Raw genomic sequence first — 21,901 nt, 5'->3', positions numbered from 1 at the left:
CAATAGATGTGCAGTGAAGACAGCAGACTTTATGGGGTTTTGTAACTTTTTTTATGGTCTCAGTTTCAATGAGGCAGAATACATTATATACAAAAATACGTATTGAAATAGAACTTTTGCCCTACCAAAAGGGGAGGGGGAAAAAAAAAAAAAAAAAAAAAAAAAGATACCTGTGTATATATGGTTGGTATTTTCCCCAAAACAAGCTCAACAGGAGATGTCAAAACCTGTTGGTGGAAATGAGGTTTGAAGAAATCTCAAACTGCAATGGCTGCAATATAAAAGTTATTCGGTACAAATAAGCAAATAAATAAATGGTGAAGAAACCCCAAATGAGTAGCAAGCCTCGTTTTTAAATACTTTTTTTTTGTTGTTGCTTAAACTGTACATCTACAGGGAGAGCAGTGGTTTTGGGGCATGGTTGGGGGTCTGGGCCACTGAGGAATAACATTTTTCTGCATTTTCTCTGTTTGCTGAAAGTAATATGCTGCTGCCAAAGAAACCTCCATAGGAGGCGCAGGGGTGAAGCCCTAAAGTCAGGGAATAAATCTCTCACTCGCACAGACACGCACACACACACATTTCACTCTGACCTCATACTGCAATAATATAACCAATTTTAGCAAAACACAAGCTTTACATGACCTGCTCTGTCCACCTTGGCCTTACAAACAATATCCAACGTCAGCCTTCACACTGTTACAGGAGTGGTAAATACATGTGCTAAGTCAGTGGGTTGATATCAGTAAATAGGTCATGTTTAGGACAAGGCAGGCCCACTCAGCTTCCTCTCAGCCTCCAAAAATGTCCTGGTCTAAACACTATTAGAGCCATGACGTCATATCAAAAGACTGGGAAGTAAAAAAAAAAACAAAAAAAAAAAACAAAAAAAAAAAACTTTACACAAAACTTTTTTTTTTTTTTTTTTTTTTTAAACTTTTTTGGTTAGTAAAAACTACAATAGAATGGTATAGAAAGATTAACAATGACTTTAAAGACATTATATACAAACTACATCTACTGTACAAGTTACATGTCAAAACACGCTCAGATAGATGTCCACTTAGCAAGTATTTGACACATTGAGGCAGTATATATATATGTATATATATATATATATATATATATAAAAATCCATAGTCTACACTTTATACTGATGATGTTTTACAATGTCTCAAGGAAGATCAGATGAGCACCTGTGGCAGCCTGAAATTAAAAGCATTGACGCTGTCCACAGTTTTCTGGCTCGCTCAAGTAGCCTCCAGGCAGACAGTCTGAATGATGGTAAATTAAGATGAAAAAGAAAATCCTGGAATGGCTGCCAGATTTATCATTGCCTATGGAGTGTTCACTGCTATCGGTTAAGAGTGAGTCTGATTGAGTTCTTAATGACACGCAGGTTGCTTGTAGGTATTGGAGAGGAAGCATCTGGCAGTTCTTTACTGGGCAGTCTCTGAAAAGCACACATACATGTCATACAACCTACTTTATTCTGTATTTTGAATGACAATGATCTTGACATGACAAATACCTGTGTTCTTGATGTATCGATCGTGGGAATGGGCATAGGCTTTGTAATTGCATGACCCTCCTGTTCAGAAAAGATTTTAATGAAGAGAGATTTAACAAATATACATACATTTTTATTTATTTATTTTTTTAGTATATACACATGTGCAGTAAAGGTTTATAGAAACATAAGATACCTGTAACACATAAGAAACCTGTATACACGAAATTAACATGTAGGCTAAACTTACCCCTGTTGGGCCATCTCCTGTTTCCTGGCCATTAGAGGAAGGTGGGTATGGTTCTTTAAACGCATCTTCATCAGCGAATACCTGCTGTACAATAACAGAATACACATCAGTCAAGCACAAATATTTGACAGTCGAAAGGTTCAGAAGAATAACTGAGGAGAGAGGCAAAATTCAATAAATAAACATAGAAACTATTAAGTGAATGCACCAGATCACTTAATGCAAACAGAAGGGAATGCTAAACCAAACATCATGTAAGAAATCTTACTAATGCACTGTGCACTTGCATATTACAGTGAATATACAACAGTTTGGGTGGAAGTGGGCTATTTACCTGCTCTGTGTCCTTCAGTTTCTTGTGTGGCTCCTCCAGTGAAGGGGAGTGGGGCCTCTTAGGTGCAGCTCCATTGAGGCCGTTGGTCAGGTCAGATGAGCTGGTGTTGGGTGGGCTCATACGTGGCAACACATTTCGGCCCACCACTGTGGGAATGTTGCTCCCTGTGACAGGCACTGTGGGCTTGGCCACCTGTGTGACTGATGTCTCTGAGAGGGAACGTGTGAGAAAGTGGTAAGGCCAAATATATATGACCACACTTCAGGAAATGACTATACAAAGAATTCACATATGGGCTAATCAAAACTAAATAAGGAGTACATGTATCCATTACCATTACATAATTAATAGCAGGGGGGAGGGCCCAAGAAACTCACGCGCTCCAATTACTGGAATAGACATTCCTGGCCCTTTCTGTGAAGGAGATGACTCGGAGGATGGGGAGCTATCCACAAACATGGGAACTGAAAGCGTTGGTGGGGTAATGCTACAAAAAACACAACAGAAAAGAACAGAGGTCAAGACAGGAAAACTAAAAAGACAGTAATATTCAGAGTTACAATGCTAAATTACAAAAATGACTCCTGACTGGAATTACCTGTCATCAGGTGTGGAGACTGACTTGCAGCTTTTTATGATTGCGGTAGGAGAGCTGAACGGTGTGCCTGTATCGGTGTCTCTGGAACTGTCCAGCTGACTGCCATCCAGCGAACAGCGTTTAGACCCACCACCATTTGAACTGCGATTCAGGTCTCCCGAGCTCTGAAGGAGTTGTTAAAAATAATAATAATAATAATAATAATAATAATAATAATAATCCCATCACTTAGTTTAAGCTGTGCAAAACTAACCAGTCATCAATATTAGATAAATAAATTATGATTTGTAATAATTGTCAAACTCATTTTCAGAGAATGCCTCTACCTTCTTCTTGCCTCTGTGCACAAGTTCAGCAGGCAGGTACTGATGTAGCTGCTTCTTCCTCACGTGTGTGGCTTCGATGGTCATCCCTTCCTTCAGCATGTTAATGTTACTGGCTTGCCTGTAGACTGCATAGAAAGCAGCTGTCAGCCAAACCAAAATCTTTACTCCTTTAACATGATAACAACTTTATCCAAATGATGTAATTTACACAAGATAGACATTAAAAAAATAAGAGACAAAAAGAATTACCAGTGTCTGTAAAGGACTGGATGTCATATGTCAGATCAATGTTCACACAGTCAGCATTCTCCAACTTTTTGAAAATGATTCCAATGAACCACATTGAAACAAAGTCATTGCTGTAAAAACAAGTTGACAGTAAAAACCTCACAACTATGCCTACAACATGGCTAATGTATTCAATACATTGAACTATTTCTACACAAGAGGACCTCACATGCATTTGAATGTGATGCGTGAACATTATGTGAAAGATACTCACTCATTACGGCTCTCCTTCGACCAGGGAAAAGACTGTGGGTTCACGTGAGCAAGAGTGATGTATTCATTTCGCTCCAAGTTACCAACCAGCACTCTAATCTTCGACTCAACCAGCCCAACCCTAAGGAAAGATGGAGGACCACATGAATAAGGCTATCCACACAGTGTTATAGTCTCTTCTGATTGTGGATGCGTAAACATTTAAAAATATCCAACCACAAAGACTTGATTCAAATTTTTTCTTCATAACTCATTATTTTTCACTATTTTCATAAGACTCCTTGAAGTACTAAGGGGACTACAATAAAGTCCACAGACAATTACAGCATAAGAAAACACTAGATCATAAATGAAGTAGTGAATACTCCTTTATTGTGTATTGTGACTTGCCACATGCAACCAATCTAATCCATTAATATGGCATTACAAAATGCTTCTTGTTAAGTTACTTGAAATAATACTTCTACCAAAGAGGTTTCCAAAACCACTATATCCTCAAATGTCACATTTTCCTGCTTAAAGCAGAAAAGTCACAGAGACTGGGCATCTAATCCACCCAGTACAAATAGTAAAAGTTTTACCACAATCTGATTATAGCACTAGTACTAGTTACAATCTAAAAATACATGATTATGAAATAAATCATAAATTGAAGTGAAATTATTTTATATTACGCACACAGGGAAATAAATATTGAACCATCAACATTTTTCTTAAATAAATACATATATTCACTGAGGCTATTCACATGAAATTTTCACCAGACTTTGGAATTAATTCAAGAAATCCACACAAAGAAAACCAAACATTAAAGTCCATAAATAAAAGTTGTGTAATAAAGTGGAACGACACAGGAAAAATGTATTGAACATGCTAAATGAAATTTATTTAATACTTAGTGGAGAAGCCTTTATTTGTGATGATCGCTTCAAGGTGCCTCCTGTATAAAGAAATTAATCGGCCGCAGTATTCAGGTGTGATTTTAGTCCAATCTTCTAAACATATTCTCTTCAAATCTTGTTTGGTTGGATTAAATCACTGGTCATCAGTGATTGACTGGGCCATTCAAACACCTTGATGTTTTTTCCCTCTGAAACCAATTGAGTTTACTTTGCCGTATGCTTAATCATCCTGGTGGATGGCAGCAGATTCTTCAAAAATCTCCCGGTAAAGGGCTCCAGTCAACGTTCCTTCAATTATATGAAGGATGCCAGTACCATGTGAAGAAAAACAGCCCCACACCATGATGCTTCCCCCTTCAAACTTCACTGTTGGTATAGTGTTTTTAGGGTGATGTGCAGTGCCATTTCTTCATCAAACATGGGTGTGTAGTATGACAGCCAAAAAGTTAAATTCTGTTCTCATCTGACCAGACTACACACTCCCAGTATTTCACAGTCTTGTCTAAAGGAGTTGTAGCAAATTTTAAACGAGCTACGACATTCTTTTCTTTGGAGTCTGGCAGGGTGAGCGGGAGCAGTGGAGAGCATTGCCTATTGTTTTCTCTGTGATGATGGCACCTGCTGCCTCCAAGTGTTTCTGGAGCTCTTTGAGTGGTCCTTAGCTCTTGGGCTACTCTTCTGACTGTTCTTCTGACTCCCTGGTCAGAAATCTTGCGAGGAGCTCCTGTGTGTGGCTGGTTGATGACTGAGTGATGTTGCTTCCACTTGCAGATAATGGCCCCAGTGGTGCTTACTGGAGGAGTCAGAAGTTTTGAAATATGTCTGTATCCGATTCCATCAATATGTTTTGCAACAATATGGTTGCGAAGGTCTTGGGAGAGTTCTTTACTTTTACCCATCATGAGATGTTTCTTGTGTGACACCTTGGTAACGAAAAGCCTTTTTATAGACCATCAAGTTACTAACCCAGCTGATATTCATTTGCACAGATAGGAGATATCATGATTTACAGAGTTCAGCTGGTTCCTTGCCTTGGAGAACTGCTTTTTCTCAGCATGTTCAATACTTTTTTTCCTGTGCCATTCTACTTTATTACACAAGTTTATTTATGGATTTTAATGTTGGGAATTCTTTATATTTGCAGATTTCTTGGGTTACTACTGATTTCTAGTGAAAATTTCATGCGAATAGCCTCAGGACATTTACAGAAAAGAAATGTTGACGCGTTCAATACTTCTTTACCCCACTGTATACACACACACACACACCAATCTTGATAAATGAGTAAAGAAGGCAACGAAAATTTGTCTTAATTATTTAACCTTTTGTTCAAAGAGGTCACAAAAATCCCCTACTCTCATGGAGATCAAACAATTGCAAACATAACATGTGTATCCAAAAAATACATCTTTGTTTAGTATAGGTGTGAAACAATTATTTTCACCCTTTTAGTCAATACTTTGTGCTACCTCCCTTTGCCAAGATAACAGCTCTGGGTCCTCTCCTATAATGCCTGATGAGGTTGGAGAATACATGGTAAGGGATCTGAGACCATTCCTCCATACAGAATCTCTCCAGACCCTTCAAATTTCAAGGTCCATGCTGGTGGACTCTCCTTCTATTCATCCAACAGATTTTCAATGGGTTTCGTGTCAGGGGACTAGGATGGCCATGGCAAGACCTTGATTTTGTGGTCAGTAAACCATTTTTGTGTTGATTTTGATGTATGTTTTGGATCATCGTCCTGCTGGAAGATCCAACCACGGCACATTTTAAGCTTTCTGCCAGTCAGGTTTTCATTTAATATCTGTTGATATTTGATAGAGTCCATGATACCATGTGTCGTAACAAAATGTCCCAGTCCTCTAGCAGGAAAGCAGCCCCAAAACATTATAGCCACCACCATATTTAACCGTGGGCATGAGGTACTTTTCCATATGGCTACCTCTGTGTGTGTCAAAACCACCTCTGGTGTTTATTGCCAAAAAAGCTCTATTTTGGTTTCATCTGATCATAGCACCCGATCCCGTTTGAAGTTCCAGTAGTGTCTGGCAAACGGAAGACGCTCGAGTTTGTTTCTGGATGAGAGTAGAGACTTTTTTTCTTGAAACCCCTCCAAGCAACTTGTGTTGATGTAGAATTGTAGTTTTGGAGACTTTCTGACCCCAAGGCACAAATAACTTCAGCAATTCTTCAGCTGTGATCCTTGGAGATTTTTTGGCCACTCGAACCATCCTCTTCACTGTGCGTTGAGAGAATATAGACACACGTCCAATTCCAAGTTGATTCATAACATTTCCAGTTGACTGGAACTTCTTAATTATTGCCCTGATGGTGGAAATGGCCATTTTCAATGCTTGTGCTATTTTCTTATAGCCCACTTTCCCTTTTGTGAAGCTCAACAACCTTTTGTCGCACATCACAGGTATATTCCTTGGTCTTACCGATTGTTATGAACGACTAAGGGAATTTGGCCTGTGCGTTACATCATTTACACCCCTGTGAAACATGAACTCGTGGCTCTGTGAAATAGAAGTCATTTCCTGTTCCTAGTCACAGAGGTGTACTAAAAATTTATATTGGAATATATTTCAAATATATTTCTCATTTGAATTGATAGGGGTGCCAATAATTGTTGCACACACATTTAACAAAGATTCTTTTTAATAAACCTGTGTTGTGCTTGCAATTGTTTGATATCCATGAGAGCAGAATAATTTTTGACAAACAATCAAAAGATCTATAGAGACGATTAAACTATATAGAGGATTTTTTTACAGCCTTCTTTGCTCATATTTACCAAGTTTGCCAATATTAGTGAAGGGCACTGTGATTATACATATACACACTTTTTTTTTTTTTTTTTACCATTCTAGGTGGTTCTCCTCAGTGGATGCACTGGCAGTAAGCACAATATAATGTCTGTAACAAACAAAAGAGTCAAGAGGCCTCAGTATTTACACAACTAATCAGTATTGATATATAAAACTATGCTATTAGCCATACATTATTATACATACTTGTACTTTTGAAAAAAGTTTGGTGGCTCGAACAACTTGGACCAGTCAGCCTTACCCTGAAGGATTTCATCTGTAACTGTAAGGCCTGAGAGAAGAACACAAATGTACACGTATTGTAAATAGGATTAGTGTTTCCAGTACAAGGGTGCTCAGAGTGGTGTCTGTGCTGCATAGCCATGGAGTCTAGTCATAGCAGAATTTTTTTTTAATCTTATTTAGCTCACCATTTAGGTTAACTCACTATAATGAAAGCTAGTCATTTGAGTTGTTATAGTAGTTAGCCTGTTTGATTGGTCCCTTGAATTTTTATGCTAACCCTCAATAACCCAAAAACAAAGTACAAATAATGTCATGTTCAAACAATTTTGTTCTGCTGGTGGAAAGGTCAGGAATAAAAAAAAAAAAAAAAAAAAAAAAAAAAAAAAAGCTGTATGGCTCTGTTTATATAAAAAAAAAAAAAAAGGCAAAATATAACTTTAAATATTTAAATAATGTTCATGAAAAAAAAAATCTATGGAATTTATTTTAGAGTTAAAGGGGCCCCTGGCAACAAGTAGCACTGCAGTAGACCGTCATTCAATTAAAACAAACCATATTTGAACTCTTCGCTCATGATTGTGCGGGTGGAGGTGGACACATTGTAGGTAGAATTCTGCTGGGGATATGCAGGTGTGATAATTGGCATCAAATGGTACCTGTCTGATGGGTTTACCTAAAGGCAGAACAGGTAATAATATGAGTACTGAATATGAAGCGTGTTCAAGTTTCCATTATTAGCCTCTGGGTGTTCTTGTTCATTACAACACACTTACCCGTGGGTCCCAGACTGGCAGATTCAAGTTACTGTCTTCAGGTTGCTTTAAAAGGACAGGATTTGGCCACTCCCTGATAAGCAAAAAATATTACTGTGTAAAAATATACATAAAGAAATTTATCTAGCTGTAAATAAAAGACAGACATAGTTGAAAGTTTATTCAAGTGCACTACCTACCTTCCCACAAATTATACCTTGTCATGCAGACCGACATTTCTAGCTAAATGATAAAATGAGTGACCTTATGGAGCTTTTCCACTGCCCGGTACGGCTCGACTCGCTTTTCGGGGGTTTCCACTGTTGACAGTAGCTGGTTCTTTTTTTTTTTTAGTACTACCTCGGTTGAGGTTTCAATCAAGCAGAGCCAATACCAATCGTGAGCCACGCGCTGAGGGAGTAAGGATTCTCCTTAACAAGTGGTTCTGCATTGTGCCTGAATAAATGAGTCATTTAATACAGACTTTGCAAATGGTAATATTCTAATAATAGAAAACGCTATCATTTATCTCATTACAGATAAAATGACAAAGGTTTCTGTCTTAGATTTTTACACCTCGCTTGTTACGGATCTCCAAACAGGTATTTATCGAAGTCACTCCTGTTGCGACTGAACCGAGCTTAATCGTATCGAGCACTATGTAGGGTCTAAAACGCCGTTATTCGACATCCTCAATAGGGTCCATGTTCAGTGAACAGGAAAGGCATTTGAAATAAGGCCTGACCGTGTATTTGTACAGGGCGTCAATAATACAACATTATTCCTGCATGGAGGCGAGTAGAAGATGACACCCAAGTCGAGGCAGCACTAAACTGCAGTGGAAAAGCAAGCTCAGAAAAGTAAAGCAAGCCAAGTCAAGCTGAAACGTCAAAAACTGGCTTTAGTAACTTTCAATGTGGCTTAGCAGACAAAAAGAGCTTGTGAGTTACATCAATAACAGCTCCAAACAGAGTTTTCGATGCTCTTTTGTGACCACCACTCTACACTCAACCCTATTAAGCATCTTTATTAGATGGAAAGGGCTGCTTAAAGCAAGACTGAACAGTAGTATAATTCACAGCAATTCCACATAGTGCATTCAAGCATACCATCCAACTTCTTGTGGAATCTGTGACCAGACAAATTCATGCTGTTCATTAGGCCAAAGAAGACACAATCTGCTACAACAGAAGAAATGATGGCACTTCTGTTCTCAACCCATCCTAAAAATTGTTTTCAGTTACAATAAATTATGTAAAATCTAGGAGTGTAAAAATTTGATTCATGATACCAGTATCGTCACGATTCAAAATTCAATTCCTAGAACAAAATTTTGATGGAAAAAATTATGACTGAAAAGACTCCTTTTTTATATTTCTTTATAATAAACAATGCAAAACAATGTGCATTTTGTCTGTATAAAAATAAATACATCAAAAAATTGCGATGAACAGAGGTTTAATATTGTACACATACACTACAGGTTCACCAAATATTTAAAATAAATAAAATGTATAAATTCTCCCAAAAAATTTGACCCAGGGAAAATGATTGTTTGAAACATAATGAGCTCCAAAGCAGTGTCTGAGGAGTCATTTCAACTGGAATTAGTCAGGTATTAAGTTTTTTTTTTTTTTTTTTTTTTTTTTTTAAAGCTTGACTTCTGTGACCTCCTTTCTCAGGCACTGTAGATCACAGTGGGGCTGGTACCATTTGAAAACAGAAGAACTCTTTAAACCGTTGTAAGGTGGTTGTGTAACCAAATAACCTATATAATGTGTGTCGGTTATTGTGATTTATGTGTTAGACACAATGAGACCTTTGGTGTTCCAACAGTTGCAGTGCAACTGCATTAGATTCATAATTAATAGAATGCAAATACACACAATGTGAACTGCACATTCCCCATGATCAATTTTTTGCATCGTGTCATGATTCTATTGTTACACCCCTAGTAGAATCTATATTTAAAAAAAAAAAAAAAAAAAAATTTGGAAAAAAAGGTAAAGCACGCATCACTGTCCTACTGAATGCTGTAAATTAGGTTATGCTGTGACCGGTGTAAAACTGCAAGCAACAAAAGTGAAAGTGAGAAATTAGTATTGAAAAGCAAAAGGCACATCACTAAAAATTTTAAGAGAGAACCAGGTCAATCCAAAGTTGTGTGTAAGGCACCTCAAGCAGCAGCTTTTAAAATAAATCGTAGCTTTAAATGGAGTACATCTGTGAATATCAATGTAGTGTACTACACAGGGTATAAAGCACAATTACATTATACAATTGTGTGTGCATAACCAGAACTTCTACAACACTGTCTCTACTATTTTAAGTAAAAATTACTTACTCCTTATTTATAGTTGACTGGACATTGACTAACACACCCCGCCCAAAAAAAAACACCAAAACACAAAAAAAAGAAAAAAAAAAAAAAAAAAAAAAAAGAAAAAAAAAAAACCCACCACGTTTGAAAACCTGAATATTGCGAAAAATTTTGTGCATGCTGAATGCCTTCTAGTAGCATGAAGTGATACTTTTTCCATACTTCCACTACTAGATGGAGTGTGCCTAATAAACTCAATGCACATGATCTATATGAGTAATGAGTAACAGTAATAAACTTATGACTCCTGGGATCTGATTTATAAGCGCCATACCATTTGGAGAAGACAAGGAAGAATTTGTGCACAAGTGTAGCAGCCACAGCGTTTGGGTAAAGCTGACAGGTTCTGGCCACCAGCATGGCCCAGGACACACCACCCAGGAAGCCAAGCATGTTCGAGTAGATTCCACGACCTAGAAAGGATGGGGGGGGGGTTTAAAAAAAAAAAAAAAGAATGAACGAACGAAAACTAGATTGTACACGTTACTTGAACTTTGTGTGTGTGGATCGTTTAAGTTGTCATGTTTCAGTGCACAGATGTTAAAAACTGGCCAATTGTTTCTTTTATTTTTTTAGATAATCTAATACAAGTACATAATATTACTCCCAAAACTGCAAGCAATAGAAAGCAATTCTGAGAATTTCAATACAGGTTCAGGTCCCTGAAAAGATTTTACACAAGCAGTGTTCTGGCACCCCCTAGTGTATCTAACAGCATAACTTCAGAAAAGGTTTAATTAATTCTTTAATTCATCCGTTTTTTTTGGTAAAATGTCTGGCAAAGTAGAGTACAGGTGACATGGCATGCATATCAAAGACTAATTTCAATATACACTTTACATATAGGGATATTTTGTTCTGTTAATCCAACACACAGAAATAACAAGTGTAGATGTGGAATGTACTTTGCAAAATGTTGGCTATATTTTGGGTAAAATGCAGTGCTGGTAAGGGCTCTAACAATTACAAACCAGTTAAGATATGATTTGCGAGTTGCTATACTGGCTTCAAGATTCAAGTCAAGTCAATTCTCAGAATTTTTCAATAAAACTTTAATGAAGAAAATTTGAATGAAAGACTTTTCATTTGAGTCAAACAATACAAAATGTGCCTTTTTGTCTGTATAAAACTAAATAATAATAAAAAAGCTATGAACAGAGGTTTAATAATTTTAAACAAACTGTATTACAGGCTCACCATATCTTAAGAAATAAATTCTCCCCAAAATTTGAGTGAATAAACAAAGCCTCTGACCCAGGGAACATGATTGACAAACAATGAGCTCTGAGGCAGCATCTGAATCATCAGAATCAGAAATCAAGCTCCCAAGTTAGCCAAAATGATTAACATCTGCTGCTTCTTTCTCAGGCACTGTAGATTGCAGAGACATGGGGCTGGTGTTGTTTGAACGCTACTGAAGAGCTCTTTTTAACGGTTGTAACCTGGTTGTGTAGTCATAAGTGCCGGAAAGCTCTGCAAAAGGTACAAGTTCTCCAGAAAAACAAAGAAACAACAAAAAAAAAAAAAAACAACCACACATTTGACCAGCATGCTTTCTATACTCACCGGCCACTTTATTAGGAAAACCTGTACACTCGTGCATTTCACAGCCTACAGACCCTCTGCTCACAGGATGTTTATTTGTCATGTTTATTTGTATTCTGTGTAAACTCTAGAGATTGTTGTGTGAGAATCCCAGGAGATCAGCAGTTTCTGAAGTACTCAAACCAGCCCATCCGGCACCAACAACCATGCCATGATTAAAGTCACAGAGATCAAACATTTTCTTCATTCTGATGTTCAATATGAACATTAGCTGAAGCTCTTGGCCTGTATCTCCATTGGGCTGCTGCCACATGATTGGCTGATTAGATAACTTAATGAATGTGCAGGTGCCTAATAGAGGGGATGGTGAGTATATATTTTCTCTTTATGGATTAGGCAGATTGGGACCTCTAGTGATCAAACAGTGCAATTGCATTAAGATGCATCATTAACAGAATGCTGATTTCCATGATGAACATCACACCTTCAAGTGCTTGTCAATGTAATTTAATGGGATAAATGTGACAAAGCTAATGTACTGCACTCAAAGTATTACTTTTCAAAGCCATGTCAATCTGAGGTCACATTTACAGTAAGTCTGAAGAAAACCAGCAAACAGAATTAGCAAAAGAAGAAATGTTCCAGTTAAGACTTACGCTTAGCCCACAGTTTGATGGCTCGTAGAGTAAGTCTGAAGTTCTCTTTGTTGGGCACCAAGTACAGGATTTCATCAGTAACACGACAACCTGTACCACATGGCATTCGGAGAAAGGACATATTAAGCAAAAGAACGACTAAAAATAGAGCGGTGAAAATAGACAAGGTTAAGCACATGCCGAAAGGATAGAAGGAATTACCGTTTAAACTGCGAATACATCTAATATCCAGGTTTCTGAGCAGAGAATCTCCTCTAAGGTCCAGGTTATCTGGGATAGACTGCAGGGCAAGCCTTGCAAAAAGAAGATCAATCTGTAGAGGAAGAGGTTGAGGTTAAAATCAAGAATACCGTTCACATTTTACACATTTGAAAATATCCTCACTGTGTATCCACTTTACCTCGATCCCATCAAACTTGAATTTGATCACTGGGACAAATGCATCTTCGACAGCCTGAAATGGAAATAGTCAGATAAATAAAACCACACATCAACTTGTAAGTGTTAGGAAATAAATGTTCATTCAAACAGATGGAGACAGTGTAAAGAGGAGGATTCACCCGTAGGTCCTTGATCTCATCATGCTGTTTGAGTTTTTCAAAAAAAGATGCGAAGAAATCACTCCTTTCAACATGTCGAGGTGCCACACACAAGGCATCTATATCAGCACCTGCATAACACATTTGTACAGATTTAAGGCGTAGATTCATTCCAGTCAAAAGCTACACGTGTGAAAGTCTGACTCCAAGACACTTTTCAAGTCACTAATCAACAGTCAAGTGTACCTTTTGTGTGCACTCCCAGTCTATAGGACCCAAAGGTAAAGATTTTGCCGCCAACATTTGCTACAGCCGAAGGGGGCAGATTCTGAAATAGGAAACGTTCATTTAGGAGAGAGATACTAATTCATCCAAAGACAAACAAAAGAGGGAAGGCAGGTAGGTAGGTTTACCTTTGATTCACTGATCTCTGCAATCCACTCTTTAACAAATGAATTCAGCTTACCAAGAACTGCAAGCCTGTAGTAATTTAAAAAAATGTTTACTTGTCACAAATGGGGAAACCCCCCCCCCCAAAACATCTCAGTACACTGTCAGTGCAACACCTAATTGTGTACCTGGTTGGAATTGTTGAAAATTACTGGGAAATGGTACTGTACATTTACAAAAACAGCCTGCTATGGGTCTACGATGAAAAACTAAGGATTATGAGCATCAGGTACTTCACAAGAAAATATGAATGTTTCAAAACAGCAAAGGAACAGGTTTCAAACATGTAAACAAGAAGATATTCCCACAATATTAGTTAGAAATTCAGGTCCTCAGTTGAATGAATGGGAAAACCATGTTATTAAAAATAAAAATTACACCATTGAAAATGACAAATGACTTTCATGCTAGAGTACAGTTCTATACTTATTAGGGCCACCATCTTTTTCTCTCTTTTTATTTTTAAGTAGGTCTCCTACAACACACATTTAGACCAATGGTGATCATGGAATCATGGTGTTGTAAAACCTACATGCACTGTGTACAACAAAATGTCATCTGAATTAAAAAAAAAAAATCTTATTTAAAAGCTTGCATAAAATATCACTTTTAGGACACAGATTAATTTTTATAAGCACCTGGAAAATACATTTAAGAAATGTGAAAAAAAAGTTGCCATAAAAGAGAGTTACTTATATTGAACCCATCTCTGTACTGTAGCTCAAGTGATATTAGTGATTTGGCCAAAATGTACCCATGTTGGGTGACTAAAAGAAGTTTTTGGAATTATACATTTGAAAGTGATTTTCTTTGGCCATTGAATATAATAATTTTAATTATTTGGACAGTATTCAAATATTTAATTTGTTCTTACAGCCTTAAAACACTCACCTGTGATTAAGCTCATCTTCATCCTCAAACACTCCAAAAGGTTTCATGGCCTCCATGAGTTTCTGAGTGTACAGGTGGTCAATATCCCGGGGAAAGGCCAGGCTGATTGAGGACGTGATGCCATAGTGTTTCTGAGGCTGCTGCCCACCAAGCATATTATTTCCCGAACTGTTGAGAAGAAAATAAAACCAAGTGCAACTGAGGGACAAAAATCTTAACATAATGGAAGATATTTTCATAATACACAATATGTAGGTGATATTTTATTTAGCTAACAAAGACAAAACATGACTTCCAGTTTCAGTAAACCATTTGAAGTGATTGGGTTCCTTTAAAGTTGCTCAAACTTCACCATTTAACCAGGCACAATAAGAGAAATTGGGTTAAACAAATGAATATCCAATGAGCTACTTGATGCTGCCAGTTGCAGTTAGTTGGCATTACAGAAATGCTGATGATACCCACAATACTTCTGGAAGAGTGACAGTTCTGTCTCAGCTCCTCCAATGTTAACCCATCATCTTGACCTCAGACTTTACATTAGCAGCTACACAAGAAATAGACTGGACTAAGAATGGCCAACTTCTTTGAGAAAGAAAAAAGAAAAAGGGGAAAACATTAAAAGTTATACGCGTGAGATACATACATCAATTTTCATTTATATGGAAATTAGGGTTGTTACAGTGCCACATTTGGATGGATTTTGCAACTCCCTCCCTCTCTGAACTCCCCATAAATCATACTACTGCAACATCCGTTTCTCAGAATAGAAGACATGAACTGCACTGAAAACACTTCAGTTGTGTAATCCGCTACTGTTATAAGTATTGTCATCTCTGCTGCCACTCCTAGCATGTTTGCAAGTTCATCATACACAATGGCGATCAAATGCACAGAAGAACATCACATTAGCTTTGTTTCCATCCAAGTTGTGTATTTAACTTCTGTGAAAAATTGGAATATCACAAAACATTTGTGAATAAAGCACCATTTCCATCCCGTGTGTTCAAGAGAATAAAATCGTCACTTCTGGGGAAACTGGCGCAAAGTATCAATACGAATGGAAGTTGTTACAATAGGGGAAGACACTGTGGCTCTTTTCTCCAACATAATAAATGACTTGCACTTCAGACCGTGCAGACGAAATGCTATCACAAACCTCATGTTATTGCAGTTGCAGGCAGAGGCCTGATATTTGGGAACGTAATTGTGTGAGACAGTTCTGGGAGATAAATACCAAACCATTTTGATTTGGCTCAGGCATTTCAGAATTACAAAAACAACATTTGAGATGCTATGTAATGAGATTGGGCCACTAATTTTACTTTTCTGAGCCAATCATCGAATCACAAGTTTTGTTGAGGCAAAAACAAGATTTTTATTTATGCACATCGCTAAATATATTCGGTAAATGTGATTTCCATTGTACGGTCTGTACTCGCTGAGTTTTTTGTGATTGTTGCAGCATCTTGATTTTGCTGCGTTTTTTTTATTGACTTTTATATATATATAAAAAATTGGCGATGCAATTTGAGTTTTGTTTTGGTGAAAAAACTACTCAAACTGGCAAAAAATGCAATTGCACATTCTTTCACAGATATGTTTGTTGGTCAATGAGATCTTTTAGCTGTACTCACATTCCACACATGCAAATCGAAGGGGACTTTGGCTGAATGCGCATTGTGATGACATCACATGACGCATCCTGGACCAAATCTGTGGAAAATCTGCGATAATTTAAAAAAAAAAAACAACAACAAAAAAAAAAACTGCAAGCTCCTGCAAACGTTGTGGATGGAAACATAGCTATTTAGCTGTCCAGTCCTAAACCAACCACCTCTTTTTTCCTTTTCTTTGACTCAGTGTGGTGTATTTCCTGTGTCACTCTCTCTCCTTCATCTTATAACAATTTGAGAAATACTAACAATGTACGAGAACGTCCTTCTCAAAAATAAGAAAACAACAATTTGGGGGTCTTTTCCTCCTGCTATAGATACAAAGATGTATAAAAAGACATATACAAAGTGTTTTTAAATGGCCCATTAATACTGCGATACTTTTATACTAGGTTATTATACCATGCACCATAAAAACCTGAAGAAATATAACGAGATTCTTATTTGTCAGATGTATGATATACAAGATGAATATGACAACCTTTTATTAACTAAAACTAAGAGTGCACTTGTTGAATGTTGACTCAAAAAAAACACCACCACACAATCTATGAACTGATTAATTGCAACGTATTCTTACTAACTGCTTCGTTGACTATGACGCATACTGGGACAAAGTAGGATACACTAAGAACACCAGTGCACTAATATATGCTTCTTTTATCGGAATAACACCACTATATTAACATAATCACAAATCCAATACACAAATACACTTCTGTGTACCAAAAAGTCTTTGAGGTTGCGTAATAATGATGCTAGCTCAAGTCCACAGCTAGTCAATGGTCGCTTGCTTGCTTGCTGTGGCCACCAAGTTAACATGAGTGCGTTTCAGCCAAACTTGTTCTCCTTTAAATGCACAAGCCACTACAGCGCAAAGTGACCAATTAACAGACGTAAAACCCTAACCATCAACTGCTAAAGAAGCGGGTTGTGTTTATATTGCTAGCTAACTACAAACACAGCACAGCTACTCTAGCGGTGCTAACCCCAGCTCCTTTATTCGATCTAACGTTCTTCCTAATTTAGCGCCTCGCCTGGTAAACAAATAAATATTAGCTAATCCAAACACAAAGTCAACAAGGCAAATGTCATCCCATATCTTGTGCGGAATAAAACCCATTTTTATGTGATTGGAGAATCTGTGAACACCGTGAAGAACACTATTTTCATAAAGGACATTTTGGTTGTTGATATTCTACCTGCTAAGCACGCTAGAGAATACAAAATACGCTAACTGGCTAATTAGCTTAGCAACGACTATTTCACCATCTCAAACAGTTATTCCTAACAGGAAACTCGCTACTGTGCGGTCGTGACTTACGCTGACATTTCTCTCATGACCCTTCGTAGAAAATACCTTATAATTTTAAATCACACTTGAAGAAAACATAAACTCAGCTAACAGCAGCCCCGTCTCTTTTTATAACAATAGTTGTACTCCAATATGGCGCCCACCGGCCAACGGTATCCCGATAGGCTTTGCGCAAATGTTCTGCTACACCGGAAACGCCTCCGAGGACTACGCTCAGATGTTTATGAACGAAGACACGGCGATGATTTTGACAGTTATGGTTGATTAGTGTTCCGTTTGACACGTCTAAAACGGGAAAAGGAAAGGAAATTACTGGATAGAAAAATATATTAAAAATAAACAGATTTTTCGCGCTTGTAATTATGCAAAAACAAGAACTAAAAGACAGGCTTCTTTTACGCTAGCCTAATGCGACATAATTTTAACCTTACAAAATATAATGATTTCCAACATTCTTATGAACCCGCAATTTAGAAACAACAGAAAATGTATTATCTGGAAAAACAAAGCAAACAAACAAACAAACAAAAAACCCCCGATCGGTTCTTTATGAGTAAAAAAAGCTAATAAACGAGTAAAAAGCTATAAACTGCTGAGTGGTAATCAAAAGACCATGGCTATTAAAAAGTAAATAAAATAAAATATCAATAAAATAAATAAATAAAAATAAAATAATGCTATTATTTAATGTGGAGAGATTTGTTTGAACAGTATAGTCTCACTGTTTGAAAGCTAGGCATCTCATTTGCAGCAGGTCATAACAGCAAAATGGTGCTCTAATAAGTACTAAATATTTTTTTCCATGAAGGGGTTGAATCATTTTGAAACTGGAGATGTCATTATAAGTCACATTTTCAGTTGAATTTGGGGAAAACACTTGAATAATTTGTTGTGTTGAACGTTCAATTGCTTTGGTTTGATTTGTTCATTGCAAACAGGTGAAAGTCTGTAAATTTTGACAATAAACCTGATTTGCAATTTTGATTGCGACTGTATGAGTTTTGTGTGTTTATACTTTCAGTATTCCAAGGAACGGAATTTATTATCTTTGATAAGATGAACAAGATCTGTCTCAGCCATGTATATAAACAATCATGTCCCTATTTACTGTATCTATTCTTTAATTTAAGCCATGGATTAGTCTGTATTAAGATTCTTAACTCAGAGAAATATGGCTTTTCACATAATGTTCTCCTTAATGTTAGTCCATGAGCATTCAGTGAAACAAGACATAACTGAGATAACTTAGAAGGACAGTCCCTGTGGGGAAGTACCATGTAGGATAAACCAGAAGACAAACAGTAAACAGAAATAGTTGATTGACTGATTACTCATAAATTGCTCATTTTTAAGAATAACTGTAAAAGACAGTTATGATGCCACTGAATTTATATATGTCTCAATGCACTCTGAAATTAAAGCATTGAACCAATAAACAATTGTAGATAAAAAAGAAATCATGGATACGTTTTGTTGAACAAAATTTAATCACATTTTTTGACTCATCAAAGTAACCACCTTCTGCAGATATAACAGCCAAACCACACTTGTGGAATTCTTTCTACAATGAAAATCAAATATTGGAAATCAAATATAGGAAACTGTACTCACTGACACCTTGGCTTACTTTGCAGTTTCTCTAAAGGAAAGACCTACACTTTTAAGGGTTATAATGGTCTGTCGGTCTTCCTTTGTAATTGCCTTTTTCTTGCCATTATGAGAGCAAAATACCACTTCCTGCAGTATAATACTGTCCAAATAATGCTTAATAGGGTGTAGTAACACAGTCTGTTCCAACACTGCTTTTATACAGACAGAAAGTTTGTAAGTAATCAATAGAGATGCACCGATACTAAATTTCTCAGCCGATACGGATAACCAATTATTCAGAGCGATATCGGCCTATACCGATACAGATAGTTCTGCCTTTTATGCCTTCTTATAAATTAATAATAATTAATTCCGCAATTCTTAAGGAATTGCAAATAAAACTTTATTCTCTCCATTTCGACAAGTTGTTTCACAGAAACCGGTCTCATAAACAGAAAACACATTACTCAAATTAATATTAACACATGAACTAAATTCTGAAGATTAAAGTACGATTTCTTAACTTATTGAATGTTTTTAATTCATATTAACATTGACTGAATTCTAAAAATCCTCCTGTTAGGCTTCATATTCACTCACCTCAAACAAAAGCATTTCTACTTCATCACTGAACATCAAACTGGTCATATATAATATCAACTTTTTATATATTAACATTAACTGGATATGAAATACACTACAAATATATTTTCTGTGCAATATATAATTTTTTGTCAACTCATCCTCATTTAAATCTTTCAACGGTGTACTGGCGCTTTAATTCAGTGCGAGCAGCTCGAGCAGCACAAAAAAAATAAAAATAAATTAGACTCAAGGCCAAAACTCCTGCTGCACTGCTGCTTACTTCTGTTGTAAAATTTTTAGCAGTGCAGAGCTTACATAGATTACAAATGGCAGTTTTGTCTTCATTCCACACAAGAGACATCTTCTTTACACACAGCATGAAATTGATGTGTTTTCCCGCCCTCTTTCGATCGACAGGATATAATTGGCCCTGATCATCAGATGTTTTTAAACTAGCGTGAACAGCGATGCATCTCTAGTAATCAACAAAAGTTGAGAACCTGTAGGGATTGTTAGCATCAACTTTTAAGGCTTAATTTACTTGCATTGCTGCAGAAGAGCTGTAAGTTGTTAACCCATTACTTGTTCCCTGAAAAAGGCCTTTTTGTATAACTCTAATATGCAGATTATGTTTCAGTTTTTGGTAACCTAAACTTTTTTTAACCTCTGGCAGTTTATCGCTTACCTTTGTACGATTTCAGGTTATTCACTGGACTTGAACTGCATAAATGTCAATAAAAACTGGAAAAATGGGGGTGTTCTAAAACTTTTGACTGATAGTGTAATCAATCACTTAATGGCTTATATGTTTTTATGGCAGTGTTGTATAGACCTACTCTTATCTGCTGTCTATTGTAAATGTAATGTAACTGTCTCCCCTTGCTTTGTTTTCTGTTCTAATTTTCAAACTGCAATAAAAATAAGAGTCTTGTTTGGGTGCCAAGTATGACGTGTGGTATGTCACAGTTACCAATGTAACTGTGTTATCCTGATCAGCGTCACAGTGGATCCAGAGTCTATTCCAGGAACACTGGGTGCGAGGCACACACCCTAGAAGGGACACCAGTCTGTAACAGGGCACCATGGTCAATATTATATTTTCTTGTTTTGTATCAATTGAGCTTGAGCTTGAGCTACTTTCTTCATGAGAAAGTAGAAGGCTATGTAAAATTTTACTAATGGATCTTAAAGACATCTCGCCACTAATTTGTCTTAATTCCTTCCTTCCTTCCTTCCTTGTATAATATGTTATATATGTGGTATTAATTTATAATTTTTTGAAATTCCTCATTTTTAATTGAACAAACAAATCATTATTTTATTTCTAAAATTATTTAAATTAACCCAAAAAGTTAAACAAAATAAACAGACAATACATTCTCCAGAGCTGCAACAGAAAGATCATGAGGTCTTCTTGTCCTTTTGCATATGTCAGAAATTGCATTAACTGGGAAACTACTATTTTGCTTCAAAGCTAATGATACAACATAAGCATGTCAAAGTTAGTACATTATTCTTTCAGTAATAAAAAGCTATAAACTGCTGAGTTTTAATCAAAAGACCATGGCCATTTAAAATAAAATAAAATAAAATATCATGCTATTGTTTAATGTGAAGAGATTTGCTTTCAAACAGTCTAGTCTCACTGTTTGAAATATAATATTTGTTTTGGTAGATTTATATATAATATATATGAGTTTTTTTGCGTATATACTTTCAGCATTCCAAGGAACTGAATTTATTGTCTTTGATAAGATGAATAAGATCTGTCTCAGACATGTATATAAACAATCATGTCCCCATTTACTGTATCTATTCTTTAATTTAAGGCATGGATTAGTCCGTATTAAGTTTGTATTCTTAAAGCACAGAAATATGACCTTGCACATAATGTTCTCCTTAATGTTAGTCCTTGAGCATTCAGTGAAATAAAACATAACTAAGATATCTCAGAAGGACTGTCATTGTGGGTGCCATGTAGGCTAAAGCAGAAGACAAAGAATATATATATATATATATATATATATATATATATATATATA

At 36.5% G+C, this 21,901-nt stretch overlaps 1 protein-coding gene across 14 annotated transcripts; it reads right to left on the bottom strand.

Moving 5' to 3' along the window:
- Window positions 1-942: 942 nt before the first annotated feature.
- On the bottom strand, window positions 943-17,911 carry papolg (poly(A) polymerase gamma). 14 transcript variants are annotated; one of them, XM_053621489.1, is made up of 23 exons: window positions 17,694-17,904; window positions 15,159-15,275; window positions 14,694-15,039; window positions 13,766-13,832; window positions 13,599-13,680; window positions 13,374-13,483; window positions 13,214-13,267; window positions 13,015-13,126; window positions 12,814-12,903; window positions 10,887-11,025; window positions 8,254-8,326; window positions 8,033-8,153; window positions 7,442-7,526; window positions 7,290-7,343; window positions 3,521-3,640; window positions 3,268-3,377; window positions 3,019-3,143; window positions 2,693-2,856; window positions 2,472-2,581; window positions 2,095-2,303; window positions 1,761-1,844; window positions 1,532-1,591; window positions 945-1,453 (listed from the first exon to the last, which is right to left on the bottom strand). In XM_053621489.1, the coding sequence occupies exons 3-23, from the start codon at window positions 14,930-14,932 to the stop codon at window positions 1,355-1,357; spliced, it is 2,307 nt and encodes a 768-aa protein (XP_053477464.1). In that variant the 5' UTR covers window positions 14,933-15,039; window positions 15,159-15,275; window positions 17,694-17,904; the 3' UTR covers window positions 945-1,354. The 14 variants fall into 14 exon arrangements, with proteins under 14 accessions (XP_053477469.1, XP_053477466.1, XP_053477465.1 ...); XM_053621496.1 differs by having other exon boundaries at window positions 946-1,453; window positions 14,694-14,861; window positions 17,694-17,902; XM_053621494.1 differs by lacking the exon at window positions 15,159-15,275 and having other exon boundaries at window positions 943-1,453; window positions 1,761-1,841; window positions 14,694-14,861; window positions 17,694-17,911.
- Between the last annotated feature and the right edge of the window lie 3,990 nt (window positions 17,912-21,901).

This window comes from Ictalurus furcatus, chromosome 3 (assembly GCF_023375685.1).
Source record: "Ictalurus furcatus strain D&B chromosome 3, Billie_1.0, whole genome shotgun sequence".
In the NCBI taxonomy this organism is placed as follows: domain Eukaryota; kingdom Metazoa; phylum Chordata; class Actinopteri; order Siluriformes; family Ictaluridae; genus Ictalurus; species Ictalurus furcatus.
Note: the sequence above shows the minus strand (reverse complement) of the source record. Positions and strands in the feature narration are given on the sequence as shown.